Source organism: Natator depressus, chromosome 6, assembly GCF_965152275.1.
Source record: "Natator depressus isolate rNatDep1 chromosome 6, rNatDep2.hap1, whole genome shotgun sequence".
NCBI lineage: Eukaryota > Metazoa > Chordata > Testudines > Cheloniidae > Natator > Natator depressus.
The window spans coordinates 101,267,225-101,287,102 of record NC_134239.1 but is presented as its reverse complement, the minus strand read 5'-3'; the positions used below and the strand labels follow the sequence as shown (position 1 = coordinate 101,287,102).

General features: G+C 42.4%; 1 protein-coding gene across 1 annotated transcript in view; it reads left to right on the top strand.

Moving 5' to 3' along the window:
• CATSPERB (catsper channel auxiliary subunit beta) overlaps positions 1-19,878 on the top strand; it is a 95,326-nt gene that overhangs the window by 60,121 nt on the left and 15,327 nt on the right. Inside the window, exons 20-23 of the mRNA XM_074956694.1 lie at positions 2,080-2,277; positions 6,124-6,234; positions 11,365-11,475; positions 12,615-12,753. Of these exons, the coding sequence (XP_074812795.1) occupies positions 2,080-2,277; positions 6,124-6,234; positions 11,365-11,475; positions 12,615-12,753 (559 nt within the window). The remainder of the gene's footprint in view (positions 1-2,079; positions 2,278-6,123; positions 6,235-11,364; positions 11,476-12,614; positions 12,754-19,878) is intronic.

The window sequence follows — 19,878 nt, the reverse complement described above, 5'->3', positions numbered from 1 at the left end:
TGTTTGCTCTGCAGAAGAGAAGAATGAGGGGGGATTTGATAGCAGCCTTCAACTACCTGAAGGAGGGTTCCAAAGAGGATGGAGCTCGGCTGTTCTCAGTGGTGGCAGATGACAGAACAAGTAACAATGGTCTCAAGTTGCAGTGGGGGAGGTCTAGGTTGGCTATTAGGAAAAACACCCTTCATTAGAAGGGTGGTGAAGCACTGAAATGGGTTACCTAGAGAGGGGGTGGAATCTCCATCCTTAGAGGTTTTTAAGGCCTGGTTTCACAAAGCCCTCTCTGGGATGATTTAGTAGGTGTTGGTCCTGCTCTGAGCAGGGGGTTGGACTAGCTGACCTCCTGAAGTCTCTTCCAACCCTAATCTTCTATGATTCTATGAAAGAGGAAGGAGTGAGCTTTCACCATCATGGGTGCTATCCCCACCATCTCCTGGAATCTAGCGTGACACCATTGTGCTTTTGTCAGCCTGATCTTGAGATGTCCTGGCCAGACTGGGCCAGAGAGAGGGACCCAGATGACAAAACCACTTCCACCGGCTTTGGCTAAATCTTTTCATTAATTTCATCTGTCTTCTTTTTCTTCTCTTGAATAAGCATTTGGTTTAGCCAGTTGGGACTATATATTTTGCAACGTTGCTATAAGCTTTTGTCTAGAAAGGCAGTTAAAAGCAATATCCTACATTGTCCAGTACTGGAACAAGTATGCCAGGTCTCCAAGTGGCTGATAAGATTGTTTATTCAGCAGTGTGGTTGCAAGTGAGATTCAACACCAGGGACAGAAGCTGCATTTTCCATCTTTACTGTTATTTTCTCTTCCTTCTTGTGTGTGTTTGTCATGTTTTGTCTCCTAGGAAAGGGGTTTGGACTTTAACAACAGCTCCAGCCCATCACAACTAAGTTCTTCTCTTTTCTCCAAAAGAACAATTATTACCATCTTTAATTCCATCTAAGAGACTGTCAGACAAAGGTGGTGTGGGTCCTTCTAAAGATTCTCCCCCACTAAAGGGAAAGGGAACAAGAGATGTTGTTAAAAGGAAACCTTTATTTAATGCTTTACATTTCAAATGCTTTAACTATTTTCCCTTCTGTTTCTGTATTTTTAATAAAAGGTTAAAAAGGATTTGTAATGTGTTTCCCTGGTACTAAGCAGGCTGAGGTCTCTGTATACCAAATCCCGAACCTTGTTTAAAACTGTTTAATGTTGAACGGTGAGTGGGTCATGTTAACAACTTTGACTTTTTGGCCCCATATATTCCATCGAAATTAATACAAAAGTCTCCAGAAAAATGGTATCAAGTCATATAGGTTAAAATCATCCCCTTGAACTCCACCCAGCAAACCAGTCAGAACAAATTATGAAGCACTGCTGTGTCTAATGGTACAGATCATTTCCGAAGAAGACTGTATGAGCTATAGGCCATTTCTAGCTTTATTTTCTATGTTCACTGTAATGCAGAGATGGGCAAAGTTTTTGGCCCGAGGGCCACATCTGGGTATAGAATTGTATGGCAGGCCATGAATGCTCACGAAATCAAGGGTTGGGGTGTCGGTGGGGTGAGGGCTCTGGGGTGGGCCTGGGGATGGGGGTTCAGGAGGGTGCTGTGGGCTAGGACCAAGGGGTTCAGAGGTCGGGGGGGGATCAGGGCTGGGGCAGGGGTTCGGGCATGGGAGGGGGTCAGGGGTACAGGTTCTGGGAGGTGCTTACCTCAAACAGCTCCCAGAAGCAGTAGCATGTCCCCCCTCTGGCTCCTACACAGAGGCACAGTCAGGCTGCTCTGTGCGCTGTCCCATCCACAGGCACCACCCCTGCAGGTCCCATTGGCTGTGGTTCTCAGCCAATGGGAGCTCTGGGGGCGGCACTTGGGTTGGGGGCAGCGTGTGGGAGCTCCTGGCTGCCCCTATGCATAGGAGCCGGAGCAAGCCCAGATCCCAGTCCCTGACGGGAGCTACAGGGCCAGATTAAAACATCTGGAGGGCTGAATATGGGCCCTGGGCCACAGTTTGCCCATCCCTGTTGCAATGGTATATTGTATATGTTTTGGATGTACTCATTTATTTTTACCATATGAACTTCCACAGGGTAAATCTTCAATAGCTGTTGTTCTCACAAAAGCATCACTTGTTTGTGATGTGTCAACAATTGTCTTAACACTGAAGAGTGGCTGTTCGTACAGTAAATCAATGCACTACATTTCTCCAGTTTCAATCTCTGCCCAGAATTGGCTTCATGGGGACCCAAAAGACCCATATGGATTCAAACTCTTAAAACAGTTGCCGGTAAGAAAGATAAGTAGTAAGCAAATTTATATCCAAAGGGAGTAATGTTCAGCTTCCCATTTTGTGAAACCACTTTTGAGACACTGATTTCACAAGAAAAAGTGGATGCATGCTTATTTGCTCACAAAAGTTGAGGAAGTGAATACATAAACGGGTGTCAACATATTTTTGTAGATGATTTAGTTGTGCACAAAAATGTGTGTGTAAAATTAGAGTCCAGGGCTTGAAAGTTAGATCCAAAAATATTATATTTTGTTACAAATATGCCATCAATATTTAGTATGTTTAGGCTGAGTAAATCAAAATGTTTGTAGAGTCCAAGGCCAGAAGGGACCACTGTGATCATCAAGTCTCAATTCCTGTATAACAGGCCATAGAACTCCTCCAAAATAATTACTGTTGAACTCAGGCATATCTTTTTATAAAACATCCAAATTTGATTTAAAAATTGCCAGTCATGGAGAATTCACCATGACCCTTGATAAGATGTTCCAGTGGTTAATTATTCTCACTCCAAAAATGTTTACGCCTTATTTCCAGTCTGAGTTTGTCTAGCTTCAACGTCCAGCCGTTGAATCATGTAAAACCTTTGTCTGCTAGACTGAAGAGCCCATTTTCAAATATTTATTCACCATGTAGATACTTACAGACTGTGATCAGGTCACCCTTAACCTTCTCTTTGTTAAGCTAAATATATTGAACTCCTTGAAGCTACTGCTGTAAGGCATGTTTTCTAATCCCTTGATCATTCTCATGGCTCTTCTCTGAACCCTCTCCAATTTATCAATGTCCCTCTTGAATTGTGGACACTAGAACTGGAGACAGTATTCCTGCAGTGATCACACCAGTGCCAAATACAGAGGTAAAATAACCTCTTTACTCTTACTTGAGATTCCCATGTTTATGCATACCAGGATTGTATTAGCCTTTTTGGCTATAGCATCACCTTGGAGACACGTTTGGCTGATTGTCCACCATGACCCCCATATATTTTCAGAGTGACTGCTTCCTAGGATGGAGTCCCCCATCTTGTATGTCCAACATTCATTGTTCCTAGATGTATACATTCACATTTAACCATATTAAAACTCATATTGTTTGCTTGCACCCAGTTTACCACATGATCCAGGTTGCTCTGTAGCAGTGACTTGTCCTCTTCATTATTTACCACTCCCCCAATCTCTCTGTCATCTGCAAATTTTATCAGTGATGATTTTGTTTTCTTCCAGGTCATTGATAAAAATGTTAAATAGCATAGGCCAAGAACTGATTCCTAAGGGGCCCCACTATACATCCATTTCATGATGGTTCCCCATTTACCATTACATTTTGAGATCTATCAATCAGCCAATTTTTAATCCTTTTAATGTGTGCCTTGTTAATTTTATATCATTCTGTTCTTTTTAAACAAAGAATCACATGGTATCATCTCAAATGTTTTGCAGAAATCTAAGTATATTTCATCTACACAACTAGCTTTATCAATCAAACTTGTAATCTCATTTTTTAAAAAAAAATCAAATTAGTTTGAAAAGATCTGTTTTCCATAAACCCGTGTTGATTGGCATTAATTATATTACCCTCCTTTAATTCTTTATCAGTGAAGTCCTGTATCAGCCACTCCTTTATCTTGCCTGGGACTGATGTCAGACTGGTTTCCGAGTAGCAGCCGTGTTAGTCTGTATTCGCAAAAAGAAAAGGAGTACTAGTGGCACCTTAGAGACTAACCAATTTATTTGAGCATGATGTCAGACTGACAGGCTTATAATTATCCAGGTCATCCCATTTACACTTTTTTAAATATTGGGATAATGTTAGCTTTCTTCTGCCACTTTCCCAGTGTTCCAAAACTTATTGAAAATCAACATTTACAGTCCAGGAAGTTCCCCCACCAGGTCTTTTAAAACTCTTCAATGCAAGTTGTCAGCTGATTTTAAAATGTCTAACTCTAATAGCTGCTGTCTAACATCTTCCTGAGATGCTAGTGGAATGGAAATAGTATCATCATTATCATCATATGATATGACAATATCATCTGCTTTCCCCAAATTCAGAACAGAAATATATATTGAATCCTTCTGTCTTTTGTGCATTATTATTAATAATTGTATCATTTCCATCTAATAATGGACTAATACCATTGTTAGGTTTCTTTTTGTTCTTAAGAAGTTTTTTACTAAAAAAAACTTATTATATTATTGTCTTTAACTCTGCTGGCCATAAATGTCTCCTTGTGTCCCTTGGCTTCCCTTATCAATTTTCTACAATTCTTAGATTCTGATTTATATTTATTACTGTTGACTTCCTTTTTCTTCCATTTGTTATATATATCAGCTTGGAGGAAGAATTTAATCAGAAAAAACAACGATAATTGGGAATTGCTTAATATATAATTGTTCTTAAACAATTTCCAATTATCATTGTTTTTTCTGATGAAATTCTTCCTCCCAGCTGATTTGGTTCATAATTATTTTCAGCTTTGTGAAACTGCTCCTTTTCGAGCACCAAGTCTTACTGATTTGGACTTTTTTTCTGTTGCATATTGCAAATATGATCAAGTTATGATCACTTGTACCTAAGCTTCCATTAATTTTTAGTTCTGTAATCAATCCCTGTTTATCTGTCAAGATGAGGGCTAACATAGAATTCCCCCATGTTGTATGCAGCACTGTTTGAGTTAAGCAATTGTCATCTATAATATTTAGATATTCCGAGGATGTTTTAGTACTGGTAGCATGAGACTCAAATTGAAGTTCCCCATGAAACTCACATCTTTTTTTCCAGACACTTTGTAGATAGGCACTACAGGAGTAGGTCATCCTGTTCTCTAGTGTGATCTGGTGGTCTGAAGCAGACACCAATTAGTATCCTATCTTGTGCATTATCATCTGCTAGGACATTGATCTCTAGGCATTCAAGAGCATTTTTTTCCAAGTTGTCAGTGACTTGGAAACAGGTAATGCCATTTTTGGCATACAAAACCACTCCCTTCCCCTTTTGCCCACTCAGTGTTTTCTAAATAGGTTATAATCATTGCTTTTAACATTCCAATCATGCAGATCCTCTCACTACATGTTAATTTATGATTTCAAGGCTTCTACTTTCCTCCAGAATATTTTGTTTTTTCTCAAGATTCCTAAACCCCACACATACAGGAGCTCTGAAATGGGATTGGAAGCAGGGAGAGGGGCAAGACAGAGAACCAAGTCACTCAGTTATGGTATTATTAACTTGACCACTGAATACTTCTTTCTTAACATTGGTTATCTTATACACATCGCCAATTCATATGACTGAATGGTTCATTTTCTAACATGGCTTTTTAATCATGTGAAATATTCTAGATCAGACTTAATATTGGACAATTCTGTAATATCTTAATTGTATTTAAGATACAAAGTATACAAAACTTTGCATATTGTTAGACCCATATTTCAAACATAGATGCCTAAATAAGACAACCAAATCCCTTACGAGGATCAGCATATAGACATGTCAAATGTGTGTGTATGTGTCAATTTGAACATTCAAATATAGGATCTGAATGTTCCATTTATATGCCCATGTTTGAAAATTGAGTCCACTTTGTTTATAATTCATTTTATTAAGCATTATAATACATATATTTTAAGGAGATAGATACTTTTCCATTTGGGACAACAGTGGACATGGAAATGTGATAAAAATAAATGAACAGGTCTGTTCTGTGTCCTCTGTGGTATTAATACCATATGCATTTCTTCTGCCAGTTATTCTGATGTTAAGAAACTCTTGTATCATCCTTTTGACTACATCTGAATGTATATTTATTCCATATCCATCTCTCTTCTGTTGTATTATACACAGGTAAACTACAGGCCTCCATCTAAACTGGGAATAGCTCTTCCACTCACTGACAACTTCTATAATGCTGACCCCAGCAAACCTAGAATGAGAGATTATTTTGAAGGATCAAAAGTAAGTCTTCTGTAATCATTTCACTGCTGCTGAATGTTCTGGGATCATGCATGCTTTCAATACTGTTCATTTTGTACATTCTGTTCAGTTTTCTATAAGTCACTTTAAATAATCAATACTACAAAAGATCAAAGAGAGGTAAGTTTACAGACAGGACAGTTAGTGATGTGCCAGCTTCATCCTTTTCATCTTGCTCAGGGTAAAATCTTCTTTCCTATATACCGGATCTACAGCAGGGCTTGTGGAGCACTATAGCACCACTAGCATACTTTGATGGAAACTGCAGTGTACAACTGTGGATTCTGCAACAATAGAGAGGAAGGACAATGGGAACTGAATGGCACTAGACCTGCTGGACATTTTTTAAATGGAAAATGTCAATTCCTCAGAAGCATATCCATTTTCATTAAACTTTTGTTGGGAAGGTTTTTCAGATCCAGGATGGAAGTTCTGATGAAAAATGAGGTGAGGTGAATGGAGGAAGAGACCCATCCCAGAGTAACCAGGTGGTTGGGGAACTCACATAGAATGTGGTTCAAGTCCCTACTCTGCCTGCTTTGGAACAGGGACATGTGAGTGCCCAGTTACTGGTCTGTTGGATATTGTAGTGTGGGAATGGGGGTCTCTCTCTCTCTCTATGACAGGTCTGGTCAGTTTCACAGCTACTATTCAATGGCGAGCAGAAGTGAAACTGACAAGGATCATGTCTATTTCAATAGCCACTACCAGACCTTCCAGCATCCCCAGCTTCACTACAGTGGGGGATTCTAGGGAATAAATTTTGTTTTGGAAACACTACGCTCTTCTTCAAGTGGTTGCACAGATGTATTCCACTCAGGTGTGCATGCGTCCAGCACACCAAAAAGGGAGAACTTTGCTGAGCAGTACCTGTCAGGCAGCACATGCACCTCACACCTCCTTTTGGTCCTTCTCAAAGCTACTTAAGGGTGACACTCCCCACAGCTTGAGTCATAGCATTCAGCATGGTCACATTTTGGTGTCTCAGTGGCTTCTTTGTGAACGCTAAATAGTTATAGATAATAGTAGTAGTACTCTTACTAGTTAGTTAGTTAGTTAGTGTGATGCTGCTAGCACTGGTGCCAGCTCTTGCCAAGGCTGTAGGTGTCAGCTGAGCACTGACAAATTCATAGCTGGAATCCAGACCAACTTACGTGTTTGTTAGTATTATTCAAGACGGGTGTTAAACTTGTAAGGCTGTGTTTAGACTCTAAAATGCTTGTTAATTGCTTCATGCATTAATCTTGTAATGTTTGTATCCCACGCTATAAATTAGGGCTGTCAATTAATCGCAGTTAACTCACATGATTAACTCAAAGTAATTAATCGCAATTAATTATTTTGAGTTAATCACACTGTTAAACAATAGAATGCCAATTGAAATTTATTAAATATTTTTGGATGTTTCTCCACATTTTCAAATATATTGATTTCAAGTACAACACAGTATACAAAGTTGACAGTGCTCACTTATATTATTTTTTATTACAAATATTTGCACTGTAAAAATGGCAAACAAAAGAAATAGTATTTTTCAGTACACCTCATACAAGTATTGTAGTGCAATCTCTTTATCGTGTAAGTGCAATTTATATATGTAGATTTTTTTTGGTTATATAACTACATTCAAAAACGAAACAATGCAAAACTTTAGACCCTATAACTCCACCCAGTCCTACTTCTTGTTCAGCCAATTACTCAGACAAACAAGTTTGTTTACATTTATGGGAGATAATGCTGCAACACTCTGATGCAGAAACTACAGAATCCAAACCACCAAAAAAGAAAATCAACCTTCTGCAGGTGGCATCTGACTCAGATGATGAAAATGAACTTGCTTTGGTCTGCACTGCTTTGGGTGGTTATTTCTTTTAGGGCTAACCCAAGTTGTTCCTAGGATGTCTTTGCTTTTGTTTCCTAGCTCCAGCCCTGGAAGAGTTAAAACAGCAAAGTAAAGAAAAATGTCCTGTTAGTTATCTTTCCCTCTTCTGTGGGCTTATCGAGCAGCTTCAGATTTGCTCTGCTTCTCTGTCTCTGGCTCTCCTTTAATACAAGCATTCAGCTGTGGTGGTTTCTTCTGCAGCCTCAGGACTGCCTGAACTGATCTCAGATTGTGCTCTGTTGTTGGTGATGCCTTCAGCACTGCTTAAAAATCAGTGTGCAGAGGCAAAATCAGTCCCTTTTATTGGTACAAAGAGATCCCTTTGGCATTGATGGCAATGTTGCCTTGTGCCGTTTCAGTGCAGACCAGATCTACAGGTTCAATACTAACATTCATTCCAGTGCCAACTGTCTGTGCAGCCTCAGTATCCCTACCGCTACTCAAGGTGCTGGTTACCATACCATCTTTAATACCAGTGTGGCCCACGTTTTGAAGTGCTTGCTGACTCCACAGGGGTGGCTCCTCTGTTGTCATCAGACTATTTGGAAGATTCCTTGCGTTCGAGCTCAAGGTCCTCTGCTGCCTCTCTCTGTCCTCCAAGTACCAATCTTGAAAGTCTTTGAGGCCTCCAGGGAATCACTATTGTTACCAGAACCAGCACCATTCCCACAGTAAGGGTAGGGGCTTGGGCCCCTGTGGCTCCCCTGAGTTCCCACCAGACTCCACTTCAAGTTATTTATAATGTCTTTCTCTTATTTTCCCCTTTTAAGCTCCTCTCTTCCAGGCACAGCAAGCCTTACAGGTGTGCCTAGTTAGTGCTGAACAAACCCAGAAGAGCTCATTAGTCTCCTCTCTACTACAGTGAGGGTGACCTTTGGGATGCTTCTCAATCTTCAAGGACCCGATCCTCTGCTCATTGCAGAGCAAAGTCACTGAACCCTCCTATTGTCCCACTTCCCAACTCAGCTAGACTGGAGACTCATGCTCCCTCTGAGTTATTATAGTCTGAACCAATATTGCAGGAGCAAGTTTTGCCACAGGAGATTCCACTGCTCCTCTTCCTTCCTCACTGGATGATTCCACAATGTCATATTTGTCTTCTCGTGTTGCTCAAGACTGTAAGTCTTATCAGGATCTGCTGAGGCAAATGACTACAGCCTTGGGCATTTAGACAGAGTTTGTTCAGGAGAATACCCATAAATTGATGGACATTCTCCAATCATTAGCTGCAGGAGCTCTCCCTGTAAATGAAGCTCTTTTGAAACACACGAAGCATATGGATAAGCAATATTATGTCCCTAAGCAAGGCTTTGAGAGCTTCTACTCCCATTCCACCCCAAACTTTCTCCTCATAATAGCTGCAAATGGGAGGTTGAGACGAGAGAGATTCAAGCTGATGCCTGAAGATAAGGCGTCTAAAGGGCTAGATTTAATGGGAAGGAATATTTATTCTACCTTGTCATTACAGATGCACATTGGTAATCAGCAGGCACTGTTATTGAAATATGCCTTCCTAAATTGGAATGCCATGTCTAAAATTATAGATAAATTGCCAGAAAACGCCAGTGTTCAAAACTGGGTGGCTTTACAAGAACCAGGATCCAGTCTTTCATGAAAACACCCCAGCTCTACAAGATGTTTCCTCAGTGAATGAATCCACAGTGCCTCTTCCTAATCTGTGTTATACTGAAATAGTCTTTTGTCTCTACTCCTAGGCAATGTGATCCCCTGTCTGTTGTAATGTTCCTTTTTACATCTAGGTGGTTTCAATTGTTTACCATTGTCTCTGATGATTTTCCATTGATAGTTGCCTTGCATCACTGGCTAGCCAGGGAGGGGTGAAAGCTCCCACCTGTTTGAATGTGCCTTCACGAAGACATATTATCCCTTGGTAACTAACTTCACTCCAAGACCATAAAGCATGCTTTCCATATAGTTACATTTTCCTTAAATATTACCCATACATACTTCTCTCAGTGATTATTGGTCTAGTTACAAGCTATCTGTAAATGCCTTGCAGGTTATCCCTATGGATAAATGCTCTTCTAGACGTGTTTGGTCTAGTGAGTTTGTCAGGCCTGAGATGAGAGTTCTTTTCAAAGAAGAGAGGATTCTTTGTGAAGGCCCCTCAATGGGCCACATCTTCACAAAGGATATTGGCTCATTCGACAAGAAACCAAGTGGTTTCAGTCGCGGTTGTTAGTGACATTTCCATATTGGACATTTGCTGGGTCACTACCTGGTCTTCTGTGCATACCTTTACCAAACACTACTCTACGCTACCCTATTATGACTGCATCTAGGCTAGATACAAATTTTGGAAAGTCAGTTCTGCAGTTGCTGTTTAAATAGTCTTTGAGTCCCACCCCCTTCTGTTACTGCTTGTGAGTCAAGTGAGCAAAATACATGTCTGCAACCACTTGAAGAAGAAAAATCGGTTAGTTACTGGACTGTAACTGTTCTTTGAGATGTGGATGCAGATGGGTAGTCCATGGCATATTCTCTATCCCTTCCAGTGCGAAGGAACTGAGGAGGGTCAGGGCAGTTCCATTCTTAAATAGCCTCGGGAGAGGCCAGAAAAAGGCATGAGAGCACATGCACAAAGTTCTCTGTCTTCAGCACGCTGGGCATGTGCACATCTGAGTGGAATGCACATCTGCCCCCACATCTCTAAGAACAACAGTTATGGCTCAGGTAAGTAACTCATTTTTTCAATGTTTCTGAAACAAAATATCACAGGATTTCAGTTTTGTGAAAAAAATTTGGCTTTTTGTCCTAGTATAGAACAAAACATTTTTTCCCCAAACTCAAAAACATTTAAAAAATTTAAATTCCGCTTCCTGACCAGCTCTAGTTCATATAATGTAACATAAAAGCCAAAATGATATGGTTAAGATGAAATTAAACATTAATTAAATATTTTTGGAATATTGCATTTCAGGGAAAATTCTGAGATTTTGATTTTTTTCAAAACCATATGAGATGGAACCATATTTTGCAACCTCAGAATTTCCCACAGAATTGAAATTCTGAATTTTGACCTTCTCTAATACCCAGATTGGTCTCTAGCAAATGACATGTTTACATTTTAGATCTCTCCAATAAATCCAGATAAGTAATTGCATTTGTTTACTCATGTTCTTTCTTTAAAAAAACAAACAAACAAACAAAAAAGTTTTCAGAATGTAGGTAAGAAAGTGAGTTAAACTGTTTTTATGTCCCATCTACAGAATTCTGGAGCCTACAAGCAGTGTGCTAACAAGTCAACTCGAGCAGAATGTAACTGCAATGACAACAAGAAACTTTCCTCTTTTGTTGCTTTCTCAGATTGCAAGGAGAAGGTGAGAACTGTAACAAGACAAGCTTGAAAATAAATGTTTATTAAGACTGAATTCTGCCCTTAGCTATGTCTAGACAACCCTCCTGACTTTAGTAAGAATTGTGTGGATGAAACAGGGGCAAAAAATCTGACTCTTAAGGAGACATCCCAGCTCATCATTGTAGGTATATGAGTGTGGAAGAGCTGACTCTCTGTTAACACTCCCCCTCCTAGCTGGGCATGATGTAGCAGCTCTTTCTGCTCTAGTGCTCCCCTGCCAACAGTCATTCTGGTCCTGTGGTGGTCTCATCTCACAATTCATCCTCTGGCCAAGTCACATTTTAATTGCACCCCTTCTGGTGTAACAAAAGTACAACTGAAAGTCCAAAATGGTTGTAATACAAATTATCCTTTTGCCCCCTCTTGGGCTACTATTTAGCTCTTTCTTGAGGCTTCATCTTCGGCTCTACCCTGGGCTAAACAGTCCTTGGATCAGGATTGTACATGCCTTCTTCAGGGCTGGTTGGAGAACTCAAGCCCACCTTCAACTCTGTGTTCTGGCCTAGAGGACCCTGTCTTAAGTACCTAGGTCTTCTTCAGCCATTCTGCTATTTCCCTGGGCCACATCCTATCTCTGATTCCCACTGTGCTGCTTCCCAGCAGCCTGAGCATAACACAGCCTCTCCTCTGTTTAACCAGGCCTCTAGCTTCTCTCTAGGCCCTCCCAGCTTCTTCTTTCTCTACTTGAGCACCGCTCCTTTGGGACTCCTCTGTGCCATGCTGCCTTTCCAGGGTCCACCGCTGGGATTAATTCCATCCGTGTAGATTTTTCCATCTGCTTTCCCCATGCCCTTCCCAGACAGAGGGAACTCACTACCTTTTCTCTCCTGGTTTCTCTGTCTGGGATCATCCCTGCTAGCTTTCAGTTCCTTCTTTTATCTGCTTATCCCCAGCTTGGTCTAATAACAAATCAACTCTGACAGATCCTCCAGGTGCATCAGGGTGGGCTAATTGAGCTCTCAGACCCGTTAACCTTTGTTCATCTGAATGGGATAGACACCCCCATTAAGGTGAGGCTTCAATGTTTAATGAGTGAATTAAAGAAGCAACACAATCTTATTTTAAATTTAACTAAATAGTAATATGCAACTTCAATTTTAGGCTTTGAGGATGAAGTATCCAGTTACAAGACTTCCAGTCCATTTCAGAGTTGACAGTGAGAATGAATATATACCACTGGTATCTCCTTTTTTTGTAACAGTCACAGAGGTTAACCATAGGACAAACTGGGAAGTTGCAGGTATGGATAGAGGATTTGCAGAAAAGTTTTTTTGATAACAGACAAGGCTAAGAACAAATGTTAAGATCTGTAAAAATTCTCTCTAAATGGGCATTTCTGCTGGAAGTTTACCTTTCCTTTCTCATCTATTTTCTTAATGGATCCAGGCAAGGACTCCTGCTTAGACCCTGATGTATGTACCAGATCTGTCTCAGTGGTCAAGTAGGACAGCAGAGGGTTGTGATACTGAGCATTGTCTGATTTCTCTCAGCCAAGACGTTCCACTGTTAAAAAGACAGGGTAAAAGATGCAAGAGGAAAATATAAAACCCCAGCCAGGCTGATTTGCTGGTTCTTTCCACTCATTTACCATTGACTTAAATGGGAGCAGGATTCAACCCCCTAACATTTAAAATGTCCCATAGGACCCAATTGGGCAGTCTCCTTCCACAGACACATTGAAGACTATGGGAGTTTTACTTGAACAAGGTACTGCAGGGTTGGAGCTATTGAATTTTTGGTCCAATAGAAGTCAATGGCAAAATTCACACTGACGTCAATGAGACCAGGATTTCACCCATGGATCTTCAAATTTAAAAATTATGCAAGCTGTTCAAGGCAGGGACGCTGGCTTTATGTGTATTTGTACTGTGCCTAGTCCAATGGGTCCTGACTCTGATTTGGTTCTCTGAGAGCAATTGTAATCAAATAAAAAATACCTTCATAATATTAGAACAGAAGGATTTAAATTTGTCCAAATTAGGACCCAGAGTATAATCAACCATATATGCTGCCTAGGTTAATCCATTACCATTTCTAAAAGAAACAATTGAACAAAATCGCCATAAATCATTTCTGTTTGGGCCATATATAGTAGCAAAATACCTGGGAACCAACCTTTTGAGCATTGATTAAGAACTGTTGTATATAAATAATAAAATAATGCTCCTGCAAGAATATTATTCCCTTTCCCTTGTTTTCTGTTATTTCTCTTGCTTTCCTACTTCACTATGATTTGTTGTTATTCATTGGAGTATCAATATAATTTATTTTCTAACCTCCTCAGGGCAGGAACCATATTTTTCTCTTTGTCTATCAAGAAGCATGTATTCCTAATGAGAAACAAAAATATTATTATTCATTAAAATTGAGGCACCATATTATAAATTAAAAGAAATTTAGAGAAATATCAGGTGACTCAGCTTACACTCAACTCTCTGGCATTTCTTCTTGCTTGTCTGTAACAATGTATGGAAGAATCTCTCCAGAGGCACTGTTGGAAGTGGTGAGCTCCAGGGAGGAGGGTGTAAAAGGAGGAGGTGCAGTCACATGACATACGGGACTACAGACAGACTTCTGCACAGAAGGGGGTATAGAGGTGATGGGGAGGATACAAAAGGGTGGTAAGGAGAGAGGCTTGGGTGAGTGAGGGGGGAGCATGAGGAGATGCAGGAGGGAGTGGAGCTGGATAGGGCCTAGCAGGTGAAGAGAAGTCTGACCTTGATGCAGGAGTGTCAGGGAGGGCAGTGCAGGGATCTAAAAAAAATGAGTGGCATGAGCAGAGTGGCAAGGGAAGAAGGTAATTTTAGGAGCAGCATTTTAGCTAAGCTGAGGGGAGCAAGAGCAGAGGCACTGAGGCCAGAGAAGAGAGGGCTGCAGGAGTCAAATGAAGAGATGACCAAGGCAGGGAGCAGAGGTTGAGGGGTGGGGATGGAGAACAGAGAGGATTCAATAGCAGCCTAGCCCTAGGTGACATGATGAAGTAAAAGGCAGCATGGAGATTGCAAGTCTGAGTGGTGGGAAGATCAGGGACAGACTGAGGAGCAGGAGGACTCAAAGTAGCAGGAACTGTCTGTAATGAATCTTATTTTCCTACCTCCTGTTGGCCTAGAATCATAGAATATCAGGTTTGGAAGGGACCTCAGGAGGTCATCTAGTCCTACCCCCTGTTCAAAGCAGGACCAATCCCCAAACAATTTTTGCCCCAGATCCCTAAATGGCCCCCTCAAGGATTGAACTCACAATCTGGGTTTAGCAGGCCAATGCTGAAACCACTGAGCTATCCCTTCCCCCACCTACATGGATGGCAGGGTGGACTCTCTCAGGCCTGGAAAGCACGTTGGGATCCTCAGAGGGTGGTGCTCTACGAGGCCAGGACATTCAGGTTCAAGACAGAGACTGCATTCTTGCCACTCCCACACCTGCTTCAGCAGACAATCCTGCTGGGTCCTTAGAAATCACATAAGCTTTGGTTTGAAGGGTTGTGGTGCCACATAGCCAATCAATTCCAACATTTCAGGCAATGCTGTAGCCATCAGAGGGAAGAACCCTATTGAAAATCAGAAAACCTGAAAGCCTGATTTCCACTGTGTAAGTGAGAGGAAAATCCACCCCTCAGAGTTCCCATTTGTTGCTGCAGGCAGAGGAATCTTTATGGTGGCACACATATCCTAGCAGTTTAATATGCTGCTCTTATTCGGTATACAGCTTAGCCTATATAATCAATAAAGTGTATAACTGTCATAAATATAAAGGGAAGGGTAACCACCTTTCTGTATACAGTGCTATACAATCCCTTCTGGCCAGAGGCAAAATCCTTTCACCTGTAAAGGGTTAAGAAGCTAAGGTAACCTCGCTGGCACCTGACCCAAAATGACCAATGATGGGACAGGATACTTTCAAGTCTGGAGGTGGGCGGGGGGGAAGGCTTTTGTCTGTCTGTATGATACCTTTGCCGGGAACAGATCAAGGATGCAAGCCCTTCAACTCCTGTAAAGTTAGTAAGTAATCTAGCTAGAAAATGTGTTAGGTTTTCTTTGTTTTGGCTTGTAAATTCGCTGTGCTGGAGGGAATGTGTATTCCTGTTTTGTGTCTTTTTGTAACTTAAGGTTTTGCCTAGAGGGATTCTCTATGTTCTGAATCTGACTGCCTGAGAGATTATCTTCCATTCTAATCTTACAGAGTGTTTCTTTTATCTTTGTTTTGTTCTTCTAATAAAGTTCTGTTTTTTTAAGAATCTGGTTGGGTTTTTAGGGTCTTAAAAATCCAAGGCTAGTTTGTCCTCATCTTGTTTATTCTCAAGCCTCCCCAGGAAAGGGGGTGTAAGGGCTTGGGGGGATACTTTGGGGGAAGACTTCTCCAAGTGGTCTCTTCCCAGATTCTTTGTTAAATCGCTTGGTGGTGGCAGCGTACCAGGTTTTAACCGAAGCTGGTTCCCAAGGCAAGAAAGAAATCTGTGCCTTGGGGAAGTTTTAACCTAAGCTGGTAAGAATAAGCTTAGGGGGTCTTTCATGCGGATCCCCACATCTGTACTCTAGAGTGGAGAGGGAACCTTGACATGGTGGCAGAGAGGTGGGATCATTTTGAACCAGAGATAATTTTGAACCAAAAGCACAGACCTGAAGAGGTTGTTTTTGTTTTGTTTTTTTTAATTGAAAGCAGTTAGAGTTTTTTCTGTCTCTTTGCCTGGGGGCAGAGGTGTTAGTGGTTTTAACAAAAGGATTTTTCTGTAGGCTGGGAACAGCTATCAGAGACAAAGGTATCAGGTTACAGCACGGCAAATTTTACAAGCCAGGTTTTTTTCTTCTCACTCTCCAGTATAGCTAGGTTAAAAACAGAGGGGCTAAGATGACAGAAATCAATGCCCAACAGAAACTGGAGATAACCAGACTGGAAGCAGAAGAGAAAGAAAAGGAACACCAGAGACTGGTCGAATTAAAGTGACTCGATATAGAGAAAGAAAAAGCCAGGGCAAAGACAGAAGATGCTACCCATGAGGCTGCCCACAGGAGAGCTATGGAGGAAAAAGAAAAAGAAAAAGCCAGGGCTAAGACAGAGGAGGCTGCCCACAGGAGAGCTATGGAGGAAAAAGAAATGGAGAGGGAAAAGGAGAGGAAGCATGCGCTGGAGATAGAGAAGGCAAGGGCTCTGCAGAATATACCGAATAACCCTAACAATCCTTCCCAACAATCCACAAATGAGAGTGACTATGTCCAAAGTATGATGAATCCAGTGATATTGCTGAATATTTTCTCACCTTTGAGAGACTGTGCACACTCCATAAAATTTCTGACGCTCACAAGATGACCACATTGGTCGCAAAATTGACTGGAAGAGCTCTGGACATATTCAACAAGATGCCTATTGATGAGGCTTCTGACTATGATAAATTCAAGGATTTGGTTTTAAAACAATTTCAAGTTATGCCTGAAACTTACAGAGTAAAATTTAGAGCCCTTAAGAGAGGGCCTGGACTAAGTAATGTGGCTTGTGTAAACCAGATGACAGATCTGTTTGATAAATGGCTCAAAGGACAGGATGTAACTAGCTTTGGAGGAATGCGGGATTTGATGATACAGGAGCAATTCCTGAATATGTCCAAGGATGACATAAAACAGCATTTATGGGATAAGAAAATGGACTCAGCAGGAAGTCTTGCTTCTTATGCTGATCAATACAAGCAGTCCCAGACCACCAGAGAGGCAGGGCAAACCAGAACAAAATGGGTGGAGGGAGGAGAGAGAAACAACGCTGATCGCAGTTTGAGCAGTACCAGAAGGGACACCCTCAGACCACACCCTACTACCAGGAGCAACCCAAAGCGCCGACTACACCCCAAGAAAAACCCCAGACACCTTATCGTCTAACCACACCGTTCTCCAGCAACCCACCTCGCCCCAGTGACCAGTCAGCTGGGCAATGTTTTAAATGTAACGAGCCGGGGCATGTAAAGGCCAACTGCCCCAAGAACCCCAACAGATTACAGTTCATTACACCAGGGTCCCACCAAAGGTCCTCAGGCCCAGATGCCTCCCAGATACCCTCAGATCGGAGGGAAACTGTGAGTGTGGGAGGGAAGACGCTTCACAGCGTGAAGGGACACCGGAGCACAAGTGTCGGCTATCCACGCTTCCTTAGTGGATCCCAATTTAATCGACCCAGAGGTCCTAGTGACTATTCAACCCTTCAAGTCAAACTATTTTGACTTGTCTACAGCCAAGTTGCCGGTCCAGTTCAAGGGCTGCTCAGGAACGTGGACTTTTGCAGTCTATGATGATTATCTCATCCCCATGCTGTTGGGGGAAGACTTGGACAATCATGTGAAGCTAGCCAAGAGGGTGGGAATGGTCACCTGCAGCCAGGCTAAGCAAGCTGTCACACCTAGCTCTGTTCTGGAGAATTCTACCAGGACCCAGTCAGAGGTGATGGAACCGGACCCCATGCCAACATCTGCAACAGCAGTAGTGGATCCAGTCACAGAGACCCAGACAGAGCCAGTCCCAGAACTGGAACCGGCGGAACAACCAGAACCATTGCCAGCACTGAATCCAGTGCTTGCAACCCCAACACCAGAGGGCCCCACCAAACCTGCACTGGCAGCCGATAACCCTACACAAGAGGCTCAGCCGGAGCCTGAACCCCAACATAGTGCACCAGTAGAGAGCGGTTCACAGTCAACGGAAACAGCCCCATCACCTGCATCGCTTCCAGAGGGACCAAGCCCAGGTCCACAATCCAATGAGGAACTGATGTCTCCAGCATCAAGGGAACAGTTCCAGACCGAACAGGAAGCAGATGAAAGCCTCCAGAGAGCTTGTACTGTGGCACGGAGCAACGCACCGCCTCTCAGCTCTTCTAATCGATCCAGGTTTGTTGTAGAAAAAGGACTTTTATACAAGGAAACTCCTTCTGGTGGACACCAGGAAGACTTGCATCCTCAGAGACAGTTGGTAGTTCCAACTAAATACCGGGTAAAGCTCTTAAGCTTAGCCCACGATCATCCTACTGGCCATGCTGGGGTGAACAGAACCAAAGACCATTTGGGAAAGTGATTCCACTGGGAGGGAATGGGCAAGGATGTTTCTACCTACGTCCAGTCTTGTGAGGTGTGCCAAAGAATGGGAAAACCCCAAGACCAGGTCAAAGCCCCTCTCAAGCCACTCCCCATCATTGAGGTTCCATTTCAGTGAGTAGCTGTGGATATTCTGGGTCCTTTTCCGAAAAAGACCCCAAGAGGAAAGCAGTACATACTGACTTCCATGGATTTTGCCACCCGATGGCCAGAAGCAGTAGCTCTAAGCAACACCAGGGCTAAAAGTGCGTGCCAGGCACTGACAGACATTTTTGCCAGGGTAGCTTGGCCCTCCGACATCCTTACAGATGCAGGAACTAATTTCCTAGCAGGAACCATGGAAAGCCTTTGGGAAGCTCATGGGGTGAATTACTTGGATGCCACCCCTTACCGCCATCAAACAAATGGCCTGGTAGAGAAGTTTAATGGAACTTTGTGGGCCATGATACTTAAATTCGTAAATGAGCACTCCAATGATTGGAACCTAGTGTTGCAGCAGTTGCTCTTTGCCTACAGAGCTGTACCACATCCCAGTTTAGGGTTTTCACCATTTGAACTTGTATACGGCCGTGAGGTTAAGGGGCCATTACAGTTGGTGAAGCAGCAATGGGAGGGGTTTACACCTTCTCCAGGAACTAACATTCTGGACTTTGTAACCAACCTACAAAACACCCTCCGAACCTCTTTAGCCCTTGCTAGAGAAAACCGAAAAGATGCTCAAAAAGAGCAAAAAGCATGGTATGATAAACATGCCAGAGAGCGTTCCTTCAAAGTAGGGGACCAGGTCATGGTCTTAAAGGCGCTCCAGGCCCATAAAATGGAAGCATTGTGGGAAGGGCCATTCACGGTCCAAGAGCGCCTGGGAGCTGTTAATTATATCATACCATTCCCCACCTCCAACCGAAAGCCTAAGGTGTACCATATTAATTCTCTAAAGCTCTTTTATTCCAGAGAATTAAAGGTTTGTCAGTTTACAGCCCAGGGAGGAGATGATGCTGAGTGGCCTGAAGGTGTCTACTATGAAGGGAAAAGTGCTGGTGGCGTGGAAGAGGTGAACCTCTCCATGACCTTTGGGTGTAGGCAGCGACAGCAGATCAAGGAGCTGTGCACTAGCTACGAGCCAATGTTCTCAGCCACCCCAGGACTGACTGAATGGGCATACCACTCCATTGACACAGGTAATGCTCACCGAATTAGAGCCCAACCTTACCGGGTGTCTCCTCAGGCTAAAACTGCTATAGAACGGGAGGTCCAGGATATGCTACAGATGGGTGTAATCCGCTCCTCTGGCAGTGC